Source organism: Felis catus, chromosome D3 (assembly GCF_018350175.1).
Source record: "Felis catus isolate Fca126 chromosome D3, F.catus_Fca126_mat1.0, whole genome shotgun sequence".
Lineage (NCBI taxonomy): Eukaryota > Metazoa > Chordata > Mammalia > Carnivora > Felidae > Felis > Felis catus.
The window spans coordinates 10,742,922-10,766,634 of NC_058379.1; the positions used below are offsets into that span (position 1 = coordinate 10,742,922).

Consider the following 23,713-nt stretch of genomic DNA (forward strand, 5'->3'; position numbering starts at 1 on the left):
CCCGGGCAAAGCGACGTTTATTCGTAGGATGGGACTTGAGATGGTTTTTAACTTTGAAAAATCCCTCCAGCCAGGAATGGCCGGGCTCCCCCTCCTCGTGGCCCCCCGGCCTGCTCCCCGAGAAGTGAGGAGTGGGGCGCCCGGGGGGAGACTCACTTCCTGCCCTTGCCCTTGCCCTTCTCCTTGCCCTTCTTGCCCCTCCCTTTGCTCTTGCTTCGCTTTTTCCTGGACCTGAGCACGGAACGGACCAGGTAGCCCTTCCACACGGCCTGGATGAGCGTGGCGGCCCGCACCATGCGCAGCATCTCCTGCTCGGCCTCCGTTTTCTTCTTGGCATTGACCTCCCGCTCGGCCCGGATCTGGGCGAACTCCTCCACCAGCACCTGGTACCTCTGCCTCAGCTCCTCCAGCTGGACCTTCTCCTCCTTGTGGATGATGTCGAGCTCCTCGTACTCGTCCTGGGGTGGGGGGGGGCAGGGGGTGGGGGTCACCGAGCACGGGGCGCCGCCTGCCACCCTCCCCTGCGTGCACCCCCGCCCTTCCCGAAGGGGCTTCCGCCCCGGCAGTGCCGCCTACGGTCCCAGAGCTGTGGGGAGGTGGGCCTGAGGGCACCCTGTTTCCCAGGTCTCCGTTCGCTAAGCGCTTCCTCCAGGCCGCGTCCTGCGCCGGGTGCTAGCATTTGTGACCGTGGTGCCTCACTGTATCCCCTTCGTGGTCCCGGCACGGGGATGACTGTCGATCACATGCAGAGTCAGGCTCAGAAAGGTCAAGCCCCTTGCTTCCGGTCACACAGCGGGTAAGGGACACTGGAGTAGAAGCTCCAAATGATAACAGGGACCAGCTTCACTGCGCTGTCCCAGCAGGCGGCACATCTCAGGCCCTCAGGAGAAACCTGGGCGACTGAGGGAAGCAGGGGAGGCAAGCCCGTGCCTGAGTCTGCCCAGGAGGAGCCCTGGCTCATGAGGCTGCTGGCAGGAGCCACGTGCGGAAGGGACAGAGAGTATGGGATGTGGACACTAGATGGAGCCAAGATCGTTGGGCCCAGTGACAAGCGCTTAGTGGCTTCCGGCTTCCGGCTCCTTCCTCTCCCACCTCTCCCCACGCTGTGCGAGGCCAGAGAAACCCTTGAGCCTAAGGTGAGGGGCAGGAAAGCCTGTCTGGGGAGGCCCAGAGCTTGGCACAGACCATGGGCCTTTCCTAGAGGACCACGGGAAACGCACTCGAGAGACTACAGCACAAATACCTGCTTCTCACCCATCTCCATGTCGTATTTCTGGATCCAGTTCTCGATTTCCGTCTCCACTTTGTATTTCTTCTAAAAAAAGTCAAGGAGTCATTGTTTGATGGATTCATAGGAACAACAAACCGTGCCGAGCTCACTCTGCAACAAGCTTTAACGTGCCTTGCCCACAAGGTAGCTTCTCCATTTCACAGATGAGGAAGCTGAAGATCAGACGTGCTAACTCACTTGCCCAAGATCGCAGAGCGAATGAGAGGTAGAACCTGAATTTGAAGCCACAGGTGTCTGACTCCAGAACACTCTAGGCAGAGGGAGCGGCCAGTGCAAAGGCCCTGAGGTAGGAACAGGCTTGCGGTGTTTAAGAGCAGAAATTGAGCCAGTGTGGCCGGAAATGGAGTGGCTGAGGAGGAGCGGGGTCCCAGGGAGGTCAGAGTGAGAAGCTGCATCACCGAAGGGAGTGTCGGCAGTGGAAGCAATTTGGATCCTAGCGTAAAGGAGACGGAAAGCCATTGGGTGGATTTTGATGCAGGAGAGGGACATAATCTGTTTTTTAAAGATCAGCTCCCCTACCTACAACGGAATGTTATTCAGCCATAAAAAGGAACGAAGTATTGACAAATGCTACGTGGATGAACCTTGAAAATGTGAGCTAAGGGAAAGAAGCCAGACACAAAAGGCCACATATTCTATGATTCCATTTATATGAAGTGTCTTGAACAGGCAAATCCATAGAAACAGAAAGCAGATTAGTGGTTGCCAGGGGCTGGAGGGAAGGGGGAATGGGGAGTGACTGCTTAACGGGTACGGGGTTTTATTAGGGGGGATGGAAACGTTCTGGAACTAGATAGAGGTGGTTGTACAACACTGTGAATGTACTAAATGCCACCGAACTGTTCACTTTAAAATGGTTAAGTTTAGGGGCGCCTGGGTGGCTCAGTCGGTTGGGCGTCCGACTTCAGCTCAGGTCACGATCTCACAGTTCGTGGGTTCGATCCCCGCGTCGGGCTCTGTGCTGACGGCTCAGAGCCTGGAGCCTGCTTCGGATTCTGTCTCCCTCTCTCTCTGCCCCTCCCAGGCTCACGCTCTGTCTCTCTGTCTCTCTCAAAAATAAACATTAAAAATTTCTTTTGGTGGTTAAGTTTATGTTATGTGAATTTCAGTGAAGAACAAATAAACCAACTCTGTAATCCTACAGGGCAAGAGCTCTTGACTTGGGCACCACGGACAGGCTGGCTGCAGAGGGCCTGTGGCCCCCCCAGAACCGCCCCCCGGACGTGCAGGTGTATCTGTGCCTTCCTACAGAGGAGAGGCCCATGGCTTCCATCAGATGCTCAGGAGTCATGACACTAAGATGAAAACTGGGAACAAGTATTAGAGAATTCCTTTATGAGGAAAGAGATCCGGAAGCAAGCTGGGTGTGTGCAGGCCCAGGGCCCAGAGGAGATGCTGGAGAAGGCAAGAGAAGTGACGTGTCCTGAGCAGTTAATGCACTCACTTTCCACCTACCGTCTCATTCGATTCTCCTAATGACCCATTAGACTGATCTGCTCACTTTCGTTTTAAAGATGGCAACACGGGCTGGAGGGAATTACGAAATTCGCCCAAGGTTTAGGAGCTCCTTCAGGTCCTTTGCACGACAAGGTGGGTGTTATCATCCCTCTGGGGCCCAGAGTAGTTAAGGCACTCGCCCAAGGTCACACAGCCAGCGTGCAGGAGGATAGGACCAGTGTCTCCGCCCCAGCCCCCAGGCCCATGTGTAGCACAGGGGGTGGGGGGTAGACACTGGCTCATTCCTGCACTTCCCCGGTTCCCAAGCCCTCCTCCTCAGGGGAGCTGTTCCCTGGCTGGCTGGGGGAGCCCTACCCTGCCCCGCCCTCCCGCTAGACCACCCCTCCCCTGTCCCCGGGGCCTCCGTTGTCCCCTCCCTGCTGTCCCCCGTACCTTCCTCAGCGCCTGCTCTGCCTCCCGGTTTTCCACGACCAGGTTGTGGTGTTGTGACCTCAGCAGCAGTATCTCCTGCTGGATCTTGGCCACCCGGGCCTGCGAGGCCCGGAAGTCTGCCTTCTGCTGCTTCTCGGCCTCCTGCTTGGTGCGAAGGAGGTTGTTCTCGGAGAGCCTGAGCACCTGGTGCAGGTGGTTTTTCAGTTCTTGGATCACGAAGTTCTCTTTCTCCACCTGGGCCAGGAAGACGAGAGGCTCCATCATTACCTACGTGATGCCCGATAGTCACACGAGAACTGGTACCACACGCTCCCTTGCGGGGGGAGCCGGCCACCTGCGCTGTTACCTAGCGGAACCCTGCCCCCAGTGCCCAAGGGGGTCGGAGACCGCCTGATCACAGCCAAGGCCATTGAGGCTCAAGGGCATCGACTCATCTGTCTGGGGCTGTACAGCTGAGCCGGGGAGGGGTGGGGGTACTTGAAGCCAGGTCTGTCTGATCCAGACCCCATGTGCTTGGCCACCCCCTCTGTCTCCTGGCTTGAGTGATGGGCACAGGCAAGCTGGGGCGAGGCCTCTGGGCAGGTCTGGATGGTGGCACAGGAGTATTCTGTTGGCAGAGACACTAGGAGTGTTTCATGAGAGCACGAGACACACGTACCGTGGGGATTGCCCCCCGCTAATGCTTGAGGGACAAAACCGCCCTCAGAAGGTTCTAGAACAGGAATGGGAGTGGAGGATGGGGCCATTTTGTAAATAAGCTCCAAAGGCTGGTCACAAGCCCCGGAGTCTCCCTGTGAGCACAGAAGTGCTGTGACTGGCTCCCGCCAGCAGCCTGGGGGGCTGGGGTCAACTGGCAGTGGGGACCCCTGGGGGTCTGAGCTTCTCTTGACCCCGCGGCAGCCCAAGGGTGTCACCCTCTCATTTCACACTGAGATCCAAGTGACACGATAACACTTGTCAACCCGGAGAAATGGAATTTGAGCCCAGATCTGTCCAACTTGGAAGCCCAAGCCGTCTCCACCACCCGAATGGGACCCACTAAGCTGTTTGGGGCCCCTCTCCCTGTCCCTCGCCGGCGCTCTTCCAACCTGTGCGTGGTCTCCCCTGACCGAGCGCCCCGGGCCGAAAGAGACAAGGCCCCCGTCCTCTTATGGGGTGCCAGACCCGAATCAAATCACCAGATAAATAATCGCATAAACATTCCTCAACAAACTCTGCTTTCAAGGACAAATTCAGTGAGAACCTAAGGAGGTTCAGCCTGAGCTAGGGCGTGGGGGAGGCCGGGCGGCAAACAGTTTCGCAGGGCCTCGCGCTCTGTGTATCACAGGGGGCTGGAAATGGCAGTGCCAAGGCTGTGGAGCAGAATACTCCTGGGAAACATGGCCCCAGGCACGGACGACCCTTCCCAGCAAAGCCAGCCACAGGGTGTGGCTAAGATCCGTGACCGTGGGCTACTTCCAGGTTGCATCCCCGAAGGGCCAGGGTCAAGGCCCTCCTCCCCTTTCTGCCTCCTGTTGGCTGGACCACCAGTGACATGATGGGGGTCTTCTGGGTCCACGGTTAGAAGCCCTGTGGGGGGGGGGGGGGAGGGAAGGGTTGGGGGAGGGGCAGCAGAAAGGCCGGACGGAAGGAGCCTGGAGCCCTGACGAATTTACAAGGCAGAGTTTCTGTGACTGCTCCAGCTTTCCCACTAGAGAGAAACACATTTCCACCTTGACTAAGCCGCTGTCATCTTGGGTCTCTCCGTCTTGGGAGCCAAACCTATACTTAGATACCACCTCACGGGGACTCTGTAAGGCTCTAGTGAGCAAACGTATGCACAGCATAATACATAGGTGTGCATCCCGGATGGTTATTAGGTTGGAATCATGTTATCGTTCCCCCTTCTTCAAAATCCTTCTAGAGCTTCCACCTGTGCCATCTGCCCCTCGCCCTCCGAACAGAGATCACATTCGTTGATGAGGCCTCAAAGGTACTGTGTGGCCTTCTGGCAAAGCCTAAAGTACTTACTCCCCAGCCCTTTGTAGAAAGAGCTCGCCTGTTGCTGGCCTGGCCTGTTCCTCCTCCCTCTCTTGCCTGGTTCACTCCCTTTCGTTCTTCAGGTGTTGGCTCTGATGTCTCTGACCCTTTGGGTCTCCTGTAACACTGTCCTATGGCACCCTGCGCTTACCCTCCGTCAAATTTCTCAAAACCGTAACGAAATCAGGTCTTTAAGACCCACCTTCCCCCAAACTGCATGAGGCAGGGACAATGTGGACTCATTTATGAGACCCGGCACCTAGTAAGAGCTCCTAGCAGTACGCGTGGGGTGAGTGAATGACAGCAGGCGTTTAAGTCACCGAGGCAAAAACCCGACCGCCGAAAGGGTTCGCTTCTCCGTGCGGCCCCTTCCACGGTCTGACCGATACCTCTGCGTCCCTGTTCTTCATGCTCGCCGCCAACTCATTCTCCAGCGCATCAATGATGTCCTGGTTCCTCCTGTTCTGTCTACTGACATCCTGTATGAACTGAGTCTTCTCTCTGGCTTCCATGGGGCTGGTGAGTAGCTTCTCGAACAGGAAGCCCCGCAGTTCCATCAGGCAGTCAATAAAACGCTGGGCTTCTGCGCTTCTGCACAGCGCGTGCGTCTCCGAGAGCTTTGCCGCCTGCGGGTTATCGAGCAAGAGTCTCAGGACGTCCTTGGTGGACTCTCTGATGTGCCCCATGAGCGGCAGTAGGTTGGATTTCTGCAGCTGCACGGAGAGGAGGCGGTCTCTGAGCCATCCCTCGTCCTCTGACTCTTCCTCCTCCTGCAGCCGCCTCTCCTTATCCTGCAGGTAAGCGACACTGTCCAGGAGGCTGCGACACAGGTCCTCGTGCTCTCTCACCGCCCTCCTGACGTCCCCTCCCAGAATCCCCTCCAGAGCCTCGTCCTTGGAAGCCAAGTGTGAGAGCAGGGTCACCAGCTCCACCTTGTGGATGGTCTCGTCCAATACGGTCATGACCCTCTTGGTCTCGATGGTGGTGAGTTTGGACTTCGAGGGGACCAAGGGTTTTAGCGGGGAGGCCGGCTTTTTGGACAGCTCTGCCGTCAGCCTCATTCTGTTGATGTCAGGGCCCTGGTAGAGAGGGGCCACGGCGAGGACATCGAGAGCCATTTTCCGAGCGGTCTCCCTTGCCCCTGTGCGCCCTGGGAGGCGCAGACGTTGGCAGACTACAGAGGTCTCCTGCCGTTAGTGGCTCTGGCGACCCTGCGAAGGAAGGAGTAAGCGGTTAGTGGCGCGGTGCTGCACGAAGGTGGCTGCTGTGGCCGCAGCGGCCACAGACCGTCAACACCGAGAGCCCGTCCCGGGAGCCCCGTAGCTTTTACGCAGAACCTCTCACTGAGAGCAGTTTCTAGCGTTGTGACGGCATCGGACACGAGGGAAGGAGGACCAAGCGTAGAGGTGGGTCTCAGGCACAGATGTCAGGCAGGGCACAGCCGGGAGTGCAGACACCATTCTGTTGAAGCGACTTAACTAGGTAGGATATTAAGCGTCCCCGGAAATGGGTTTGTTCAGCCATTTACATTAATGAGCATTTAATCGCAACAGACATCGTTTCGGGTGACTTAACATGAATGAATAAAAGTCAATGCTATTGAATTTTTTTTTTAAAGCATCTAAATATAGAAAGCCAGTTACACGGGTGGTGGAAAGAGTTGAGAGGCTAACCAGGGAAGGGGAAGCCACCCAGCCTCTGTCAACGGCAGGAGGCCACCACAGAAGGAGCTGGTGGTGAGCTTGGAGGACGAGGGTCACCCAGGGGAAGCTGGAACCGCACCCATTTCCTGTCCAGGCGGGGCTATCGCCCCCCCCTCCCCCAGGAGCTGTGGCCACCGCTGGAAACGCAGCCCAAAGCAGAGAGAAGAGGAAATACCGTGGTTTCTTCTTCCTCCCACCCTCCAATCCGACACCAGCGCCTCCCATTGGCCAAACCCAGGGGGAAGCCAGAGGACAAGACGAGTGGGCACAGCAGCCTGCAGGTGTCAGCAGCCCGAGACAGAGCAGCACAGGGACAGAGGGAACAATGCGGCTGTGAGCAAATGGGACTGGGACCAGCACGGCACATCTGCGCTGGTTTTTAAGTATGGATTTTAAAAGTCGGGGGGGGGGGGCGCGAACAGTGACTTTGAAACACAGTCTTTCGAACCTGTTTCGCTACGTGCAATGTTGTATCTCGGACTGGACCCTGGAAGGGGAAATGGACATTAGTAGGAAAATGTAAAATCCAAACCAAGCCGATGGTGTCATTAACAGCGTTGTACCAACGTTAGTTTCTTGGTTTTGACAGACAGACCCATCACGGTTATTGAAGATATTAACGTTGGGAGAGCTGAGTACAGGGCATTTGGGAATCCTGAACTATCTTTGCAACTTTTCCGTAAATCTACGGTCATTACGAAATAAAAAGTTGAAAAGACTCTCAGAAATCGGTCGTGGATGTTGTCTACCTAGGACAATGGCTGAGTACTAGCTTCGCAGTAGCCCCACTTGGGTTTAGACCCTTGCTGGGGGGACCCCGGGCTACTTGTCCAATCCTCCTAATCCGGGGCTTCCTCAGCCATAAAACAGAGATCTTAAGATCCGGTGAGAAGTTGCTGGCACAGGGCCTGTACGTGGTAAGTGCTCAATAAATAATAACTAGCATTATTAACCCAGGGAACCCCGATCCCAGGTCCAGGACTGTGGTGATTTCCTGGTCTGAGTGTCTGGGCTTGGCCGGAGATCCAGATGTACCATCGGACTTGCCTCCTGCCTCTTGCCTCCTGCCCAGGATTGGCTGGGCCTCCCAACATACCATGTCTAAGAGGGACCTCACCGCGTCCCCAGCCCTTACCCTGCTCCTTCCTTATCCTTTGTCCTGGCGATTGGCAATTCTGCCATCCTATTTGCTCGAGCTGGAAACTTGAGTGCCACCCCACACTCTCCTCCCCCCCCCCATCCCAGTCTCTTCGTTCTTTCTCTGACAGCGCCCCCTCCTTTCCTTTCCTTCTGGGCAGCCTCTGTGCCCCCGAGTGAGGGCCTTATCATCTCTCACTCGGATGATTAAAGAGCTTCTTAACTGGTCTGCTTACGTCTGCTCCTGCTCCCTGCAGTAAGGGTCATCTATCTGGGTATTTATTGAGCTCCTGGGGATATAAAAGAGATTCAAGGAATGGTTCCTGTCCTGCCAGAGTTTATAACCTAGTTTGGAATATGAAACACGCACGCGTGAAAGTTCAACAACTCTAGGAGGAAGGGCATAAAGCTGTGATCACAAAATAGGTTGAGATCATGCCCAGCTTTCAACATAGAGTGGGGACTTTGGAGTTTATCCTGTAGGAGATTGGGATCCATTTTGATTTTGGGAAACAGGTAACAGGATCAACTCAGATTTTCGAGAAAGATTGGTCGTAATGGATGATTTATAGGGAAAGGGTTGTGGCAAGTAGAGAGCTTGGGGTATTATAAACCTTCCACTTCAGGGCCCTTGCACATGCTCTTTTCGTCTTCTTGAAACATTCTTCTCCCTCCTTATTACTAAGTTAATTATTTGCACTCAGATCTCAGTTCACGTGTCACTTCTTCAGGGAAGACTTGCCTGGGCTTCCAGGCTGGGTCGAATTCTTGTAGTTGATTCTTATAAGGCCAGCCTCTTTGTGGCAGCCACCATCCCCATCCCAACCTCCTTCCTTCTTGCTTGCCTGTAATATAGTGGCTGGAAATATTCAATGCTCAACTTCTCAACCTCCTTTACAGTTCTGAGTGGCTATAGACACTGTTAGAGCCAATAAAATAGAGAAGTTTTCTAGGGGCTTCTAGGAAACCTTTTACCTTCCCCATACAAAAGAAAGACATCGTTGGCTTCACCTCTGTTCCTTGAACTTGGGCTTTAATGCTGGAGCAGTGGCAGCCACTTTGTGAATGAGAAGGAAACTGCAGGAATGCTATTCCTGATGTCATTCAGCCACTGGACCTTCCAAGGGTCCATCATCTCTTACCCAGATGACTGTGAGAACCTCTTCACTGGTAACCCTGCTTCCGCCTACGTCCTCCACGGTCTCATCACAGCAGCCAGAAGGAGCCTTTTAAAACGTCAGATTCTTTTACTCCTCTGTTCAAAATCCAGCTCACGAGGACCGGTTATTAAAATTTCAGGGTATTTGTGAGTTTCCTGTTAAGCCATTGGTGACTTGACTTTTTTTTTTAAGTTTGTTTCATTTATTTTGAGAGAAAGAGAGAGAGAGGTAGAGGGAGGGAATCTCAAGCAGACTCCTCACTGTCCGTGCAGTGCCCGATGTGGGGCTCGAACTCAGGAACCGTGAGATCGGTGACCTGAGCCGAAACCAAGGGTCAGGTGCTCAACCAACTGAGCCACCCAGGTGCCCCAAGCCATCAGTAGTTTGAAATCAGCCATGGCGGGAGTATTTACACACGGAAATTGGCGAATACTACAGATCAGTGCCCCCTCCCACCAAACTGGTTGTTGGACATTTACCAGAACCCCCCCCCCCCCGCTACCAACAGCTCCCCATCTCACTCGGGATAAAAGCCAAAGTCCTTACAACGACCTAAAAGGCCCTACGTAATCTGGCTGCTGCGACCACTTGCTCTTCTGCACTCAGACCGACTCTTTTGCTGTTCCCTGAACATGTCAAATGTGCTCCAGCCTCTGACAGGGCCTTTGCACTTGCTGTCTGTGCACCACGACCCCTGCCGCCCGCCAAGCCCCAGGGCTGGAGCATTCATCTAAATATCTGCAAAGCTCGTTCCGCACTTCCTCCTCTGCTCAAATCTTGGTGTAGTAGTGAGTGCTCTCCGGATTTCCTTCATAAAACGTAAACCCTCTCCTCCTCCCTGCCCTCCCTGCCCTCCCTGCCCTCCCTTTCCCCCTATCCTGTTTGCTTTTCTCCCGGCTAGGATCTCACCATCTGACATCCATATGTGGGCCTGTTTGTTTATTGTCTGTCTTTCCCCCTCCCCTAAAAGGTGAGCTCCAATGAAGGCAGGGGCTTTCTCTATTTTGATCGCGGCTACATACGCGGCACTGAAAAAAACATCTCAACATCATCTTGGGGCGAGGGCTGGGCCTGCCACCTCCAGGTTCCCTGTGCCCTTCTCCTTGTCATATGCTGTGGATGCGAGAAATGTTTTGAAGGCGGAGTCATCAAGGGACGCCTGGGTGGCTCAGTCGGTTAAGCATCTGACTTCGGCTCAGGTCATGATCTTGCGGTCCGTGAGTTCAAGCCCCGCGTGGGGCTCTGTGCTGACAGCTCAGAGCATGGAGCGTGTTTCAGATTCCGTGTCTCCCTCTCTCTTCTGACCCTCCCCTGTTCATGCTCTGTCTCTCTCTGTCTCAAAAATAAATAAACGTCGGGGCGCCTGGGTGGCTCAGTCGGTTAAGCGGCCGACTTCGGCTCAGGTCATGATCTCGCGGTCCGTGAGTTCGAGCCCCCCGTCGGGCTCTGTGCTGACAGCTCGGAGCCTGGAGCCTGTTTCAGATTCTGTGTCTCCCTCTCTCTGACCCTCCCCCGTTCATGGTCTGTCTCTCTCTCAAAAATAAATAAACGTTAAAAAAAAAAAAAAGGAGTCATCAGGACTTGATGAGTGAGACCGTTTTGCGTTTGGGGGACTGGGAGAGAAAGATTGGGCCCTTTTGAGGGACTAGACAAATTGGGGGGAAGGAGGTGTGGAAGGGAGGACAATGAGCTCAGGTTTTTTTAAATATATTTTTAAGATTTATTCATTTTTCAGAGACAGAGAGTGGGCGGGGGAGGGGCAGAGCAAGAGGGAGACACAGAATCCAAAACAGGCTCCAGGCTCCGAGTTGTCAGCACAGAGCCCGATGTGGGGCCCGAACTCACAGACGGTGAGATCACGACCTGAGCTGAAGTCGGTCGCCCAACGGACTGAGCCACCCGGGCGCCCCTCGGTTTTGTTTTTTTTTGTGTGGTTTTTTAAAGTCTATTTATTTTTGAGAACAAGAGAGAGTGTGCTTAGCCACGGTCGGTGTCTGTTGCTTACAATCAAAGAAGCCTAGCTGAGTGTGCTCTAGGCATCTGACAACACACATCCAGGGGGTCCTGGGAGGCCTTGGGGACAGAGACATAAATGCAGAGGGAGGAGTCCGGACGCTTGAAGCCCCAAGAGATATTCAGTTCCCCGAACCGGAGTACACGAACAGAAGAGCGGGAATCAGGAACATCTCGAGTGACCGCGAGCAAGGAAGAAAGGCAGCCAGATGAGATGCTAAGGACGCTGCTTCCTCGGCCAGGCAAAATGGGTCCCAAAGTCAGAAGGCTCTGGGAGTGGAGGCGAGGAGGGCCCTACCTTGCATCTCTTTGTTTCTCCGCCCCCACTTTCTGCTCCGCCCCCCCCCAATCAAGCTCGTGAATCCCCTTAAGGCTTTCCCCCCCCACCGAAGATCATGTTTCAGGGACAGCCAGGGAGCTTCCTCGGCCCCTCTGAAGATCTTTGCTCCGTGGCCACGGGATGAACGTGAACAAAGTGCTTCACGAAGCTCTCCCATTGTCCCCCAAAGCTCTCAGGCATAAATCAAAAAACGCCTGAACTCTTCAGAGACTGCAGCTGGAAATGCAACGTTCTATGAAATGTTTCCAATTTGCTTTCAGCCAAATTACCTCTTTTGCTTTAAAGGGCAAACTTGTTTTCTTTGATTATGATGACGCCCATCAGTGTTTGACAGCTCATTTGGGTGAACACGGAGAAGCCAGCGGAACGACGATCGGGGGGAAATGCATCTCGCTCTGATGACAAAAATCACTGGAGAATCTCTTTCCCTTGAATCCTAATATGATCATTTCATGTCCTTTTTAATGCCACCAACCTTAATATTTAAATCATTTCCAACTTAAGCCTCTCCTTTTAAAATTCCTGCCCTGAGAGTGAAGCAAGGTTGTTAATGGATGGGGAACTTTAATTGGGTCTTCCCTTTATTTGTCATTAATTCTGCTGATGAACTTTATAAATGGAAATATATCTTTATCATGCAAATTATACCTCGTCCTCATTCAAATGGGCTTGTTGGATATTTTATTACTTTTCACTCTCAGAACATTTTGAGAAAAGAAAAAAAAGGGTTTGAGCGAAATTACATTTTCTTCCCCTTGGGGAGAAAAAGAGGAAGAAAACCCGACCCTCGCAACTACCCCGCACATCTCACAATGGTACATGGAGGCAGAGGGGGTTAAACAAAACTGGAGTGTGGGGGGGGGGAGGAGGCGGGGGGGGGATCTCATCGCAAAGAATGACATTTTGATATTAGCTAACTCTTGACAACTGATTCTGTACCCAACACTGTTCTAAATGCCTTGGGTGTATTAACTCCTTCATTCCGTACAACAACCTTACGAGGTAGGTGCTTTCATTAGCCCTATTCACAGACAGGGAAAGGGAGGCAGAGAGGGAGGCGAGATGTTTCCATGAGTTTATAGCTACTAAGCGGCCACGCTGGGGTCTCAGCCCAGGCAACCTTTCTGGAGAGCCTGCCCCCCGCCGTGACTCCAACTGTCCGGTCTGACCATTTTCAGATCGACTTTTCTAGTGGCCCAAGCACAGTGATACTTTGCCGGCCCGGTTTCAGTGGATCCCGTCAAGCAGAGACCCAGTGGACAGACGGGTCCCAGATCCGGTTCCCACAGCATTCAATCTACTTAGCAGCTACAATATGAATGCTCATATTTGTCGTTATAGGTATATGTACACGTCCCACCAGCAGTGTTCTTGCTGGTGTCGCATTCCCGTGGGCACACCTGGGATCAGACACAGTTTGCGACAACAGAGCTGTCGCCCCATCGCGCTCTCCCCGCTCGAGAGAGCGCATCAGGATGCTAATGAGTGAGTGGCTGAATTATTTTAGGGTGAGCTTTGAATCATCTCTCATTGACTTTTATGTTTTCGAGTCAATCATTCACCTACTTTGGAGCTTATTATAAACTAATTACCGAGACACCCGTCGTAACTGATCACGACACAGGACTGTCGAGCAGCATGAGGCCGTCGTGTGGGAAGCAGAACGTGGGGTCTGGGTCGGGAAAGCAGCCTTCGTGAGGGTTAGTTCTGATTCAGGGTTGTCCAAATCTCCCTCACTAACATTCCACCTTTGTGATTTCTGCCAAGTCTATAGACCGGAGCGTACTATTACCAACTCAACTTTTTTTTTTTTTTCCTGAAGTGTAAGTATACTTTCATTCTTAAGTACTTTCATGAAAAAGGAAGCTTTCTAACTAGAAAATCTGTATCACTGTCCTCACAGAGAAGACAAGAACGTCTACATCCTGATATCAATTCACTCTAGCTGGATGCTATTGCTCAGGGACGATGAGCATGAGCCCAGATCTCTGTTGTTAAAAAGCGAGATTAGCAACTGGCAGGGAGATGTTACAGACATACAAAAAAAGAGAGAAGAGATAAATTACAAATGTCAGGAAGGAAAGAGAGGCCATCACTACTGATCCCATGGATGTTAAAATGATAATAAAGGAATGTAATGAACTCCTCTATGGCCATAAATTTGATAACCTAGATGAAATGGACCAATTCCTTGAAGATACAATCACAAAAACTCTCACGAGGAGAAATAGATAATCTCAATGGGCCCTTATATATTAAAGAAATTGATCAATAATTAATAACTTTCCCAAACAGAAAACTCCTAGATGATTTCACCGGTGAATTCTACCAGCTATTTGAGGAAGAAATTATACCAGTTCTTCAACATTTCTTCCAGAAAACAGAAGCAGAAAGAATATTTCCTAACAGGTTCTACGAGGCTAGCATTATTCTAATGCCAAAACAGACAAATACCCTATAATAAAAGAAAGCTACGGACCAATATCTCTCACAAACATAGATGCAACAATCCTTGACAAAATATTCACAAATTGAATCCAACAAAGTATAAAAAGAATTATATCCCACAACCAGTGGGCTTTCTCCTGTGCCTGCAAGGTCCATTCAACATTCAAACGTCAATTCACGTAATCCATCACATCAACAAAAAGGAAAACCATGTCAATAGATGCAAAAAAGCATTTGACAAAACCCCACACAATTCAACCAACGATGACACTAAACTTCTCAGCAAATGAGGAATATCGTGGAATTACCACAACTGGATGTAGAACATCTACAAAAGCCCTACAGCTAGCGTCATACTCGATTGTGAGGAACTAGAAGTTTTTTCCCCTAAGATTAGGAACAAGGCAAGAATATCCCCCCTTACGCTCCCTGTTTAACACCCTATCGGAAGTCCCGGCTAATGCTATAAGACAAGAAAAGGAATTAAGCGTATACAGATTGGGAAGGAAGAAATAAAGCCGTCTTTGTTTGCAAATAACATGATTACTTATGTAGAAAATCCCAAAGAATCTCTATACACGCTCCTGGAATCACACAATTATAGCCAAGTTGCCAGATGTAAGGCTAACATACAACAGACTTATTAACACCAAACTCAGATTGTCTCATTGACGTAATTAGAATTAAAGTAGACCTGGAAAGGATCTTCAGCATAGGCGTCTCACCATAAGAATCGATGTAAGTGGTGTTAGTGCCACGTGTATACATCTCTTCCAAAAAATATCGTTGAACCAACAAAACGAACTGAACGGACCCTCTCTTACAGTACCAGCCTACTGTTTAAAATTCCTAGTACGGGGGCGCCTGGGTGGCGCAGTTGGTTAAGCGTCCGACTTCAGCCAGGTCACGATCTCGCAGTCCGGGAGTTCGAGCCCCGAGTCGGGCTCTGGGCTGATGGCTCGGAGCCTGGAGAGCCTGTTTCCGATTCTGTGTCTCCCTCTCTCTCTGCCCCTCCCCCGTTCATGCTCTGTCTCTCTCTGTCCCAAAAATAAATAAACGTTGAAAAAAAAATTAAAATTCCTAGTACATGTATTCCTAGACAACTATTTCCTCAGTGATCCGTAGCTTCGACTGAGTTTTTGTTTTTTGTTTTTTGTTTTTTTTTTTGGTTTCCTGGCTCCAGTCTTGCTACTTCCCATGACTAGACAAAAAAGGTTGCTTGTGGTTTAGATGGGAGAGGGCTAAGGAGGAACGGTCTGGGGTGGGAAATATGGTTGGAGGTGGAGATGACAAAGAGAAGTTTTCACAAAAGATGCTATGTGTTTTTACTTCCTACCCTAGTGGGGAATTTGCAGTTCCCGCCCGATTTCAGGTCGAATAAAACCACGTTGTGGATTTCACAATTTGTGTAGTTGATTTCAAGTACTTAAAAAAAAAATTTTTTTTTAATGTTTATTTTTGAGTGAGAGTGAGAGTGAGCCACGGAGGGGCAGAGAGAGAGGGAGACACAGAATCTGAAGCGGGTTCCAGGCTCTGAGCTGTTAGGAGAGCCTGATGTGGGTGTCGAACTCACGGACCACGAGTTCGTGACCTGAGCTAACGTTAGAAGCTTAACCAACTGAGCCATCCAGGCGCCCCTGATTTCATGTGCTTTTGACAGCTCTGTCCCGTTTCTGAGCTTTACAATCGCCACCCACCCCAGGCCCTTAGGACCTAACACTCCCTGCTTCATTCTTAACCTGAGCTCCTTGGGATTCAAAGAAATCTTTGATGGCTAAGGGATTCCTGGCCACTTAGTTCGGATTTCACCACCTACTTGCTGGGTTAATAGGCAGAGGTTTTGCCTTTGAAACAGCAGAAATTTCCCTTTTAGTCTCAGGAGATCCCACTGGTCTGGCAACCATGCAAATAGCTTTCTTCAGAACTCTGTATGCTTTATCTGAGCCTTCTAAGTCTAGAGCGGAGACAGTGAGCGGCTGGAAAGGGGTAGAGAATCCATGACGGAGACTGCTGTCCCAAGCCAAGATCACATAGTGGACACTCAACAAATCACTGTGGAATAAGTGAAGAGACGGCAAATCCAGCCCATTTCCTCACAAGGAGATGTTGGCATCATATGATAATGTTACTTCACGAAATACGTTATGTCCTGAATTAGAACCAGAAGATAGCGTCATATTTTAATAATGAAAACTGTGGGCCAGCATTTGGCCTATTTGTTTCCCATCCCTGTACTCGGGGCTTGGAATTTAAAAAAAAAAAAGATTTAAATCCAATTTGTTTTTTTCTTTTTCGTATTTTTTTTTTTTTTCCTATCACCACTTTTGAAATATTACCCCATCCTCTCATGTCCTTTCGGAGAACCTGTGTTTTGTGGGTTATATTTGGTTTGCAAAAGATTCCCAGGCTGGAGCTGTTAGCAGTGAACGCTGGAGGTATTAACAGATAACAGACGGAATCTCATCTGCCGTGATGACTTCATGGCTGTGGGCTCCGACGTTACCCTGTGCTTTGGAGACAGAGGGCACTGAGTGGTGACGGAGGCTGGGAGGCAATGCGCTCCTGGGGACAGATTTCTAAACTGTTGGTTCTAATGAATGCTCTCTACTGGAAACTGGCCATAGCTACAGCCCTGGGCAAGTTCACTTGACCTTCTGGGCCCTTATCTCCTCATTGGTGAAAGAGAAAAGAAAAACATGAGCCTACCACACACAGTGATTAAGGTTGTGGGTTCTAGATCCTTGCTGTGTGGCTTTAGGCAAGTCGATCAAACCCTCTAAGCTTTGGCTTCCTCATCTGTAAATTGGGGACAGTAAGGGAACCCATACTCAATAGCACTGTCATGAGTACGACATGAAATCCTGGCTCAATAATGTTTAGCTTGGGTGCCCGGGGGGCTCAATCGGTTAAGTGTCCGACTTCGGCTCAGGTCATGATCTCACGGTTCATGGGTTCAAGCCCTGTGTCTGGCTCTGGGCTGACAGCTTGGAGACTGGAGCCTGCTTTGGATTCTGTGTCTCCCTCTCTTTCTCTCTCTCTCTCTCGCTGCCCCATCCCTGCTTGTGCGCGCTTTCTCTCTGTGTTTCTCAAAAATAAATAAACGTTAAAAAAATAATGTCTAGCTTTTATTACTTTTATTATGATTTCCAAAATAATATAATCTAGTATTTTTTAATGTTTATTTATTTTTTTGAGAAAGGGAGAGAAGGCGAGCAGGGGAAGGGCAGAGAGAGAGGGAGACACAGAATCGGAAGCAGGCTCCAGGCTCTGAGCTGTCAGCATGAAGTCTGACATGTGGCTTGAACCCACAAACTGTGAGATCATGACCTGAACCGAAGTCACATGCTTAACCAACTGAGCCACCCAGGAGCCCCTATGGTTTAGTATTAATATTTGAATACTTCTTAAAATACAAGATGTATTTTTCCTCAGTATGCAGAAGGGTTTATAAAGTGCCAAAATGGAACGACTTTTGACTCTTTTTTACTGTTTTAAAAAATTGTTTTAATGTTTATTTATTTATTTATTTATTTTAAGGGGGGGGCACAAGCAGGAGAGGGGCAGAGAAAGAGGGAGAGACAGAATCCTAAGCAGGTGCCACATTGCCAGCACAGAGCCCGATGTGGGGCTTGAACTCTTGGAATGTGAGATCAGGACCCATGATGAAACCAAGAGTTGGCTGCTTAACGGACTGAACCACCCAGGCACCCCTACTATTTGTTTTTAATTTGACTGATTTCTACATTAGTTTCATTTTTCTGTTGGTGATGAAGGAGGACTGGAGTCCCGTTTCCTGTCTCCTCCTCGTTACAAATTAATTCATCATGATTTTTAATTCCTCCTTTGGTTAAGTGTCATTTTAGACGTGTTTATTTCTGGTTATATCCAACTGTGGGTAGTATCACTGTGGCTGTTTGAGACAAAAGGAAGAATTTCCTAGTGGTGCATTTAGATTCTTCTAAAATAAACTTCCTCCACCTGAGAAAATATTTAAATCCGAATCTCATCAAATGCGAAACACTGGCTTTTCCTCACTGCTTGATTACGTTCCAGAAGTGTCTTTTTTAAACCAAGGATTACGACCCTTCGGTGAGTAGTGAAATCAATTCGCCAGTTGGGACTGGCGTTAAAAATAAATGAAATAGAATGGGAACTATTAGAGTGCATGGCATGTAGTTAAGTATTCATGTGTTATTAACACGTGTGTGCTGAGCAGAGAAGGAAAATGTATTTCTTTGGTTTGTGGTTAAAGGGAAAAAAATCTGTGTTCGAAAGCCACCACCCCCCCCCTCGCTAAAGGCATTTGATTGGTTGTAGAATATAACCTGCTGCTATTATTTGAAAGCTAAGGTCAAAGAAATACTTTCCCTTGATTTCAAATCATCTTGATTTGCAATCACGTTTCCTTTCAGTTTCACTAACCAGGGCCTGAAGGGAAAGGTAGGGTTATGTGCACATGTACCTGTTCGCATGCAATACCATTTGCCTTGTATGGAAATATCAGTCTGGGACAGGGTTTCTTTCTTTCTTTCTTTCTTTCTTTCTTTCTTTCTTTCTTTCTTTCTTTCTTTCTCTCTCTCTCTCTCTCTCTTTCTTTCTTCTTTCTTTTTCTTTCTTTCCTTTTCTTTCTTTTTATCCTTTCTTTCTTTCCTTCTTCCTTCCTCCCTCTTTCTTTCTTTTTTCCTTTCTTTCTTTCTATGTTTATTTTTGAGAGAGAGAGAGACAGACAGACAGAGCGTGAGTGGGGGAGGTGCAGTGAGAGGGAACAGAGAATCCAAGCAGGCTCCAGGCTCTGAGCTGTCAGCCCAGAGCCCCGACGTGGGCCTCCAACCCATGAACTGTGAGATCATGACCTCAGCCAAAGTCCGATGCCTAACGGACGGAGTGACCCAGGCGCCCCCTGTAGCAGCGTCCCTGGCCTCTACCCATTCGATGCTAGTAGCACATTTTTCTCATCACCGATTCTGACCAGTTGGAGACAAAATGTCTCTAGACATTGCCAAATATCCCCACATGGTGAGGGTGGCAGGTCGGGGGATGCCCCTAGTGGAGAATCACTGGCCTAGACCACAGTGGCCTTGCTCTTCTATAAAATTCCTGCCCCCCCCACCCCCACCCCCAAGTCCAGCGCTCCATCCAGGTTCGAAGGAAGGCCTGTCCCTGGCTAGCTCAGCTCTGTCTGATAGGCTGACATCCGTGCCATCTAAAGCTGCCATCGGTTACGAAATCAAGATCAGGTTCACAAGCTGAGCGTCAGGAGACCCAGCTGCACGATTCTCCCTGTTGGAGCTCTTGGAATAAGTCTGAGCACGTCCCTTATCTCTCTGGCATCTGGGGATACAATACTTGTCCAAACCACATCAAAAGGCAACTGGGTGGAGGAGGGCTGATCTACTGGATGAGAAAGCCCTGTTGAGGGTTAAAAGCCCTCTTCAAAGGGGAGTGATAATTATTATAGGTTGAAGCATAAATCAGGTGGTGCCTCACTGCTCTGAGTTCTTGTCTCCTAGGGAAAAGGTGTGTGTGTGTGGGGGGGGAGGAATTTAGCACAGAGCAAGGAAGACTCAGCCTTTTCCATTTTTCACTGTAAATGAAGTGAAAACCCAACCTAAAACCATGGCATTTACATCTGACCACGTGCGCCTAGAATGTTCCGGAGGGATGCCTTGCTCAGGGGTAGGGCAAATGCCCTGGACAGCCTGTCCAGCCTGTAGGCAGGGAGACTGATGCTGGGTCTCTGTCGCCCCACCGCTTCCAATCTAAGGCTGTCTGGGGCTTTCTGGGTGGAGGGTGCAGTCTGGGAGAGGGAATGGTGGGGCAGATTCTTCTAGCAACAACTTGTGTATGTCCAGACGAGGCATGAGCGGTGACCTCAGACCTCACCCCTTCTCAAGTTTGCCTTTCCTGCCATTTTCAGTACTTTTTTGTCGTGTCCCAGCCTGGTCATCTGGCTATGCTTCCATTTTCACTTCCCGTCGACAACCTTACGGGGGGGGGGGGGGGGTGGGGAGGGCAGGGAATAAGAAAGTCCTCCTAACTTGATTGGTTAGAAAAGCCAACCGTGGCATCTTCCCTCATTGCTCAAGAGGAGACATGAAAGGCTGGGGGAGGAGTTTTAAGCAGGGAGTGAGCGACGGGACGAGATCTACTGCCTGGATAATTGTGGCGAAAGGGTTGGCAGGTGCCACGAGACAGAAGGATCAGGTTTGGAAGGCTGTCACGGTGTCTAGGGAAGAGACGTGGGTGGCCTCAACCAGAGACAAAGCAGTGGACGGGCCCTAGGAACAGCGAGCAGGCGAATCAGTGGGATGAGATGAAGGAGTAGCTGTGGGGGCTGGGGGAGAAGGAAGTGAGGGATGGTGCCTAGAGTCCTGGCTCAGGTTGCCTGACGGATTGTTTCGGTGTTTACCCAAAGGGTGAACACTGGACGAGAAGCAGGCGTTGAGGGGTTGGGGTGTTTACTGATGGCAGAACTTGCTATCCACTTACCAACTGTGGGGCTGTGGGTGCCTGGAGGGGGCGCCTCTTTCTAGTTCACACCAAGGCACGATATATGTATAGACTAGCAGCCAGCTGGGTGGGACATCTGTGAAATGTGGCGGAGTGGTTGATATCTGGAGTAGATTTTGTTTTTTATTGTTATTGTTTTTAATTATTCAATGTAATTAATTAATTTTAATTTAATTTGTTTTGGTGAGAGAGAGAGAGAGAGAGCGAGCGAGCACACAAGCAGGGTAGGGGCAGAGAGAAGGAGAGACAGGGTCCCAAGCAGGCCCTACACCATTCAGCGCAGAGCCCGATATGGGGCTTGAACTTACGAACTGTGAGCTCATGACCTGAGCTGAGACCAAGGGTTGGATGCTTAACTGATTGTGCCACCCCAGGCGCCCCTGGAGTAGATTTTAAGAAAGACCCAGAAAAGGGCGCCTGGGTGGCGCAGTCGGTTAAGCGACCGTCCGACTTCAGCCAGGTCATGATCTCGCGGTCCGTGAGTTCGAGCCCCGCGTCAGGCTCTGGGCTGATGGCTCAGAGCCTGGAGCCTGTTTCCAATTCTGTGTCTCCCTCTCTCTCTGCCCCTCCCCCGTTCATGCTCTGTCTCTCTCTGTCCCCAAAATAAATAAACGTTGAAAAAAAAAAAAAAAAAAAAAAAGAAAGACCCAGAAAGACCCAGAAATGTGAAAGCTGTTTCTGCACAGATGGTGACTGAAGCCATGGCAGGGACAGAGGGCAAGCAGAGCGAGAAGGATGAAGCTCCTTCACTCTTTTAATGACATTTGTTCTGATTGGCTTCAATCTCCCTGACCAGCCATCCCTCAAAGCCCTCCTGCCCTCACTCTGTGCTGCAGCCACACTGGTCTCTAAAGTGTTCAAAGCACCAGGATCTTCACACACGATGTTCCTTTTCCCAGAAACCATTTCCCAACCCCTAGATTAGCTCTTTCTCAACCTTCAAGTCTCAGCTCAATGGCTACCTCTCCCCAGACTGGAACAGAGAGGGCACTGTGATCTGTGGAAACCCCTCTGTACCTTTTCTGCATGGTACTTATCATGGGTGTAATTTTTTTTTACACTCTATTGAGGTACAATTTACATCCCCTAAAATTTGCCCATTGTAATTGTACCACTCCATGACTTGTTTGTAAATGTCCAAAGTTATGCCGCATCACCACAAAATTTCTATCACTTCCCCCCAACTTCCCATGAGCTAATTTGCAAACAATTTCTATTCCCACATTTAACTTTTCTGGGTATATCATACAAATGAAATCATATAAATGGAATCGTACAGTATGAAATCTTTCGTATCTGACTTTGTGCTTAGCTCAGCAATTTTGTTTTCAATTTGAGGGAGAGAGAGTGTGTGAGCGGAAGAGGGGAGCAAGGGAGAGGAAAAAAGAGAGAGAGAGAGAGAGAGAGAGAGAGAGAGAGAGAGGATCTTAAGTAGGCTCCACGCTCAACGCAGAGCTCCACTCGGGACTCCATCCCACGACCCTGGGATCATGACCTGAGCTGAAATCAAGAGTTGGATGCTCAGCTGACTGAGCCCCCCCCCCCCCCAGGCACCCCAGCGCAGTAGTTTTTAGGGAGGGGTGACTCTGGCCTCCAGGAGACATTTGACAATAATTTGGATATATATTTGGTTGTCACAGCTGGGAGAGGGCGCTACTGGCATATATAGTGGGTAGAGGCTGGGGATAAAGCTAAAACATCCTGCCCTGCCCAGAATGGCCCTCTACCACAAAGAATCGTCTATCCCGAAATGTCAGTGGTGCCAATGGACCCGACTTGGCATAGTGGTTTTGAGGTTCAACCATGTTGTAGCATGTATCATTATTTCGTTCCGCTATTCCTTCTGTCTGTATGAATTCGAGTATTCTAGGTATCTTATATAAGTGGAATCACACGTAGTTGTCCTTTTGTGCTTGGCTTATATTCACCTAGCATTAGATCTCCATGGTCCTTGTAGCATTTATCAGAATTTCATCCCTCTTACAGGCTGAATCACATTCCATTGTGCGTGTTTTTTTTTTTTTTAATCCATTTATCCATTGATGGGCTACAGTTGCTCTTTGAGGAAAGGATTTGTCGTCCTCCATGCTCCGCCGTTCTAGAAATGCACCTCCACAGGTGCACTTTTACATTTATGTGTATATTACTAGATTAATGACTATCTCCCACATTAGACAAGCTCCATGAATGGAGGAATTAGTTTTCGTTGTTGTTGTTGTTGTTGCTGTTTTCTCTACCCCAGCACCCAGTAGTAGGCACCGGGCGAATACTTATGAATATTTGAGGTATGGAACAAAGCGACTCCCTCTGATCCATTTGAAGCAGGAAGACAAATGGACAAATGCGCTTTAGGAAGAAAAAAACCTGCCACTGTTTGCTGAGCACTTACTACGTTGCTCAGCTCCATGCCCAGCTTTTCATTGCCTCAATTCATTTGATCCTTAACAACTAACCCTTTGAATGAAGTAGGCGCAACGAAATCACATTTTAAGGACAAGAATGGGAATTAAGTTGTGTCGTTAGCACAACAGGAAAACAATGATATAATCGAAAGGACCGAATCTGAACACACCCAAGTGAGATGATTTGCACGCTCATCCTGGAATGCATGGCCTTTGGGCGAAATGGTAGGGAACTTGTAAACTACCCTCTCATCCCCATCACCTATGTTTGACTTGAACTTAATTAACCAGGATGTGACCGGGCAGGGACAGCATCGCGGTGCGGGCTACCGATTCCTCAGGCACCAAATGATAGCGGACTGGATCCTATTCCCCATCTCCCGCTCATTCCCGGCCCTTCCCCACCGGGGTCACTCACCTGCTCCTAGCGCCCTGGTTTCTCAACGCAGTTTCTTACTTCCGTTGTACCTGCGTTGCTAGGTTACCCGCCAATCACTGAAGGAGGGACTCGGCGTCTGACTGACTTTCTTTTTCACCATTCCATTCCTTGTTTCGCTCAATCCGCCCCACCTCCTGAGGCCTGACCAATCAGGAGTACCGCCTCTCTGACCCTCCGCCAATGAAAAGGCCCGCGACTCTCCCTGGGGTTGGGCTGAATGAGGAAGGCGGGGGTGGGGTGGGTGGGGAAAGGGGCGGAGCTTCTTTGTCCCACCTCTTCCCAAGGAGGTGGGCAGGGCATCCTGCATCAGCAGCGGGCGAGAACTGGGGAAGGACGTGAAGCTTGCCCAATCAGAGCTCAT

The 23,713-nt window shown here is 50.2% G+C and overlaps 1 protein-coding gene across 2 annotated transcripts; it reads right to left on the minus strand.

Moving 5' to 3' along the window:
- Positions 1–23,527, minus strand: IQCD (IQ motif containing D). 2 transcript variants are annotated; one of them, XM_006938496.5, is made up of 5 exons: positions 23,371–23,527; positions 5,590–6,411; positions 3,182–3,415; positions 1,244–1,315; positions 1–458 (listed from the first exon to the last, which is right to left on the minus strand). In XM_006938496.5, the coding sequence occupies exons 2-5, from the start codon at positions 6,316–6,318 to the stop codon at positions 153–155; spliced, it is 1,341 nt and encodes a 446-aa protein (XP_006938558.2). In that variant the 5' UTR covers positions 6,319–6,411; positions 23,371–23,527; the 3' UTR covers positions 1–152. The 2 variants fall into 2 exon arrangements, with proteins under 2 accessions (XP_006938558.2, XP_006938557.2); XM_006938495.5 differs by having other exon boundaries at positions 23,332–23,525.
- Positions 23,528–23,713: the final 186 nt, after the last annotated feature.

Bases quoted from the DNA above. Each gene is read 5' to 3' on its own strand.
- IQCD (XM_006938496.5), bottom strand. From the start codon at position 6,318: ATGGCTCTCGATGTCCTCGCCGTGGCCCCTCTCTACCAGGGCCCTGAC. The intron at 1,316-3,181 runs GTACGGGGGACA...GACTTTTTTTAG, and splicing joins CAGAGCAGGCGCTGAGGAAG to AAGAAATACAAAGTGGAGAC. The intron at 459-1,243 runs GTATTTGTGCTG...CCCCCACCCCAG, and splicing joins TGGAGATGGGTGAGAAGCAG to GACGAGTACGAGGAGCTCGA.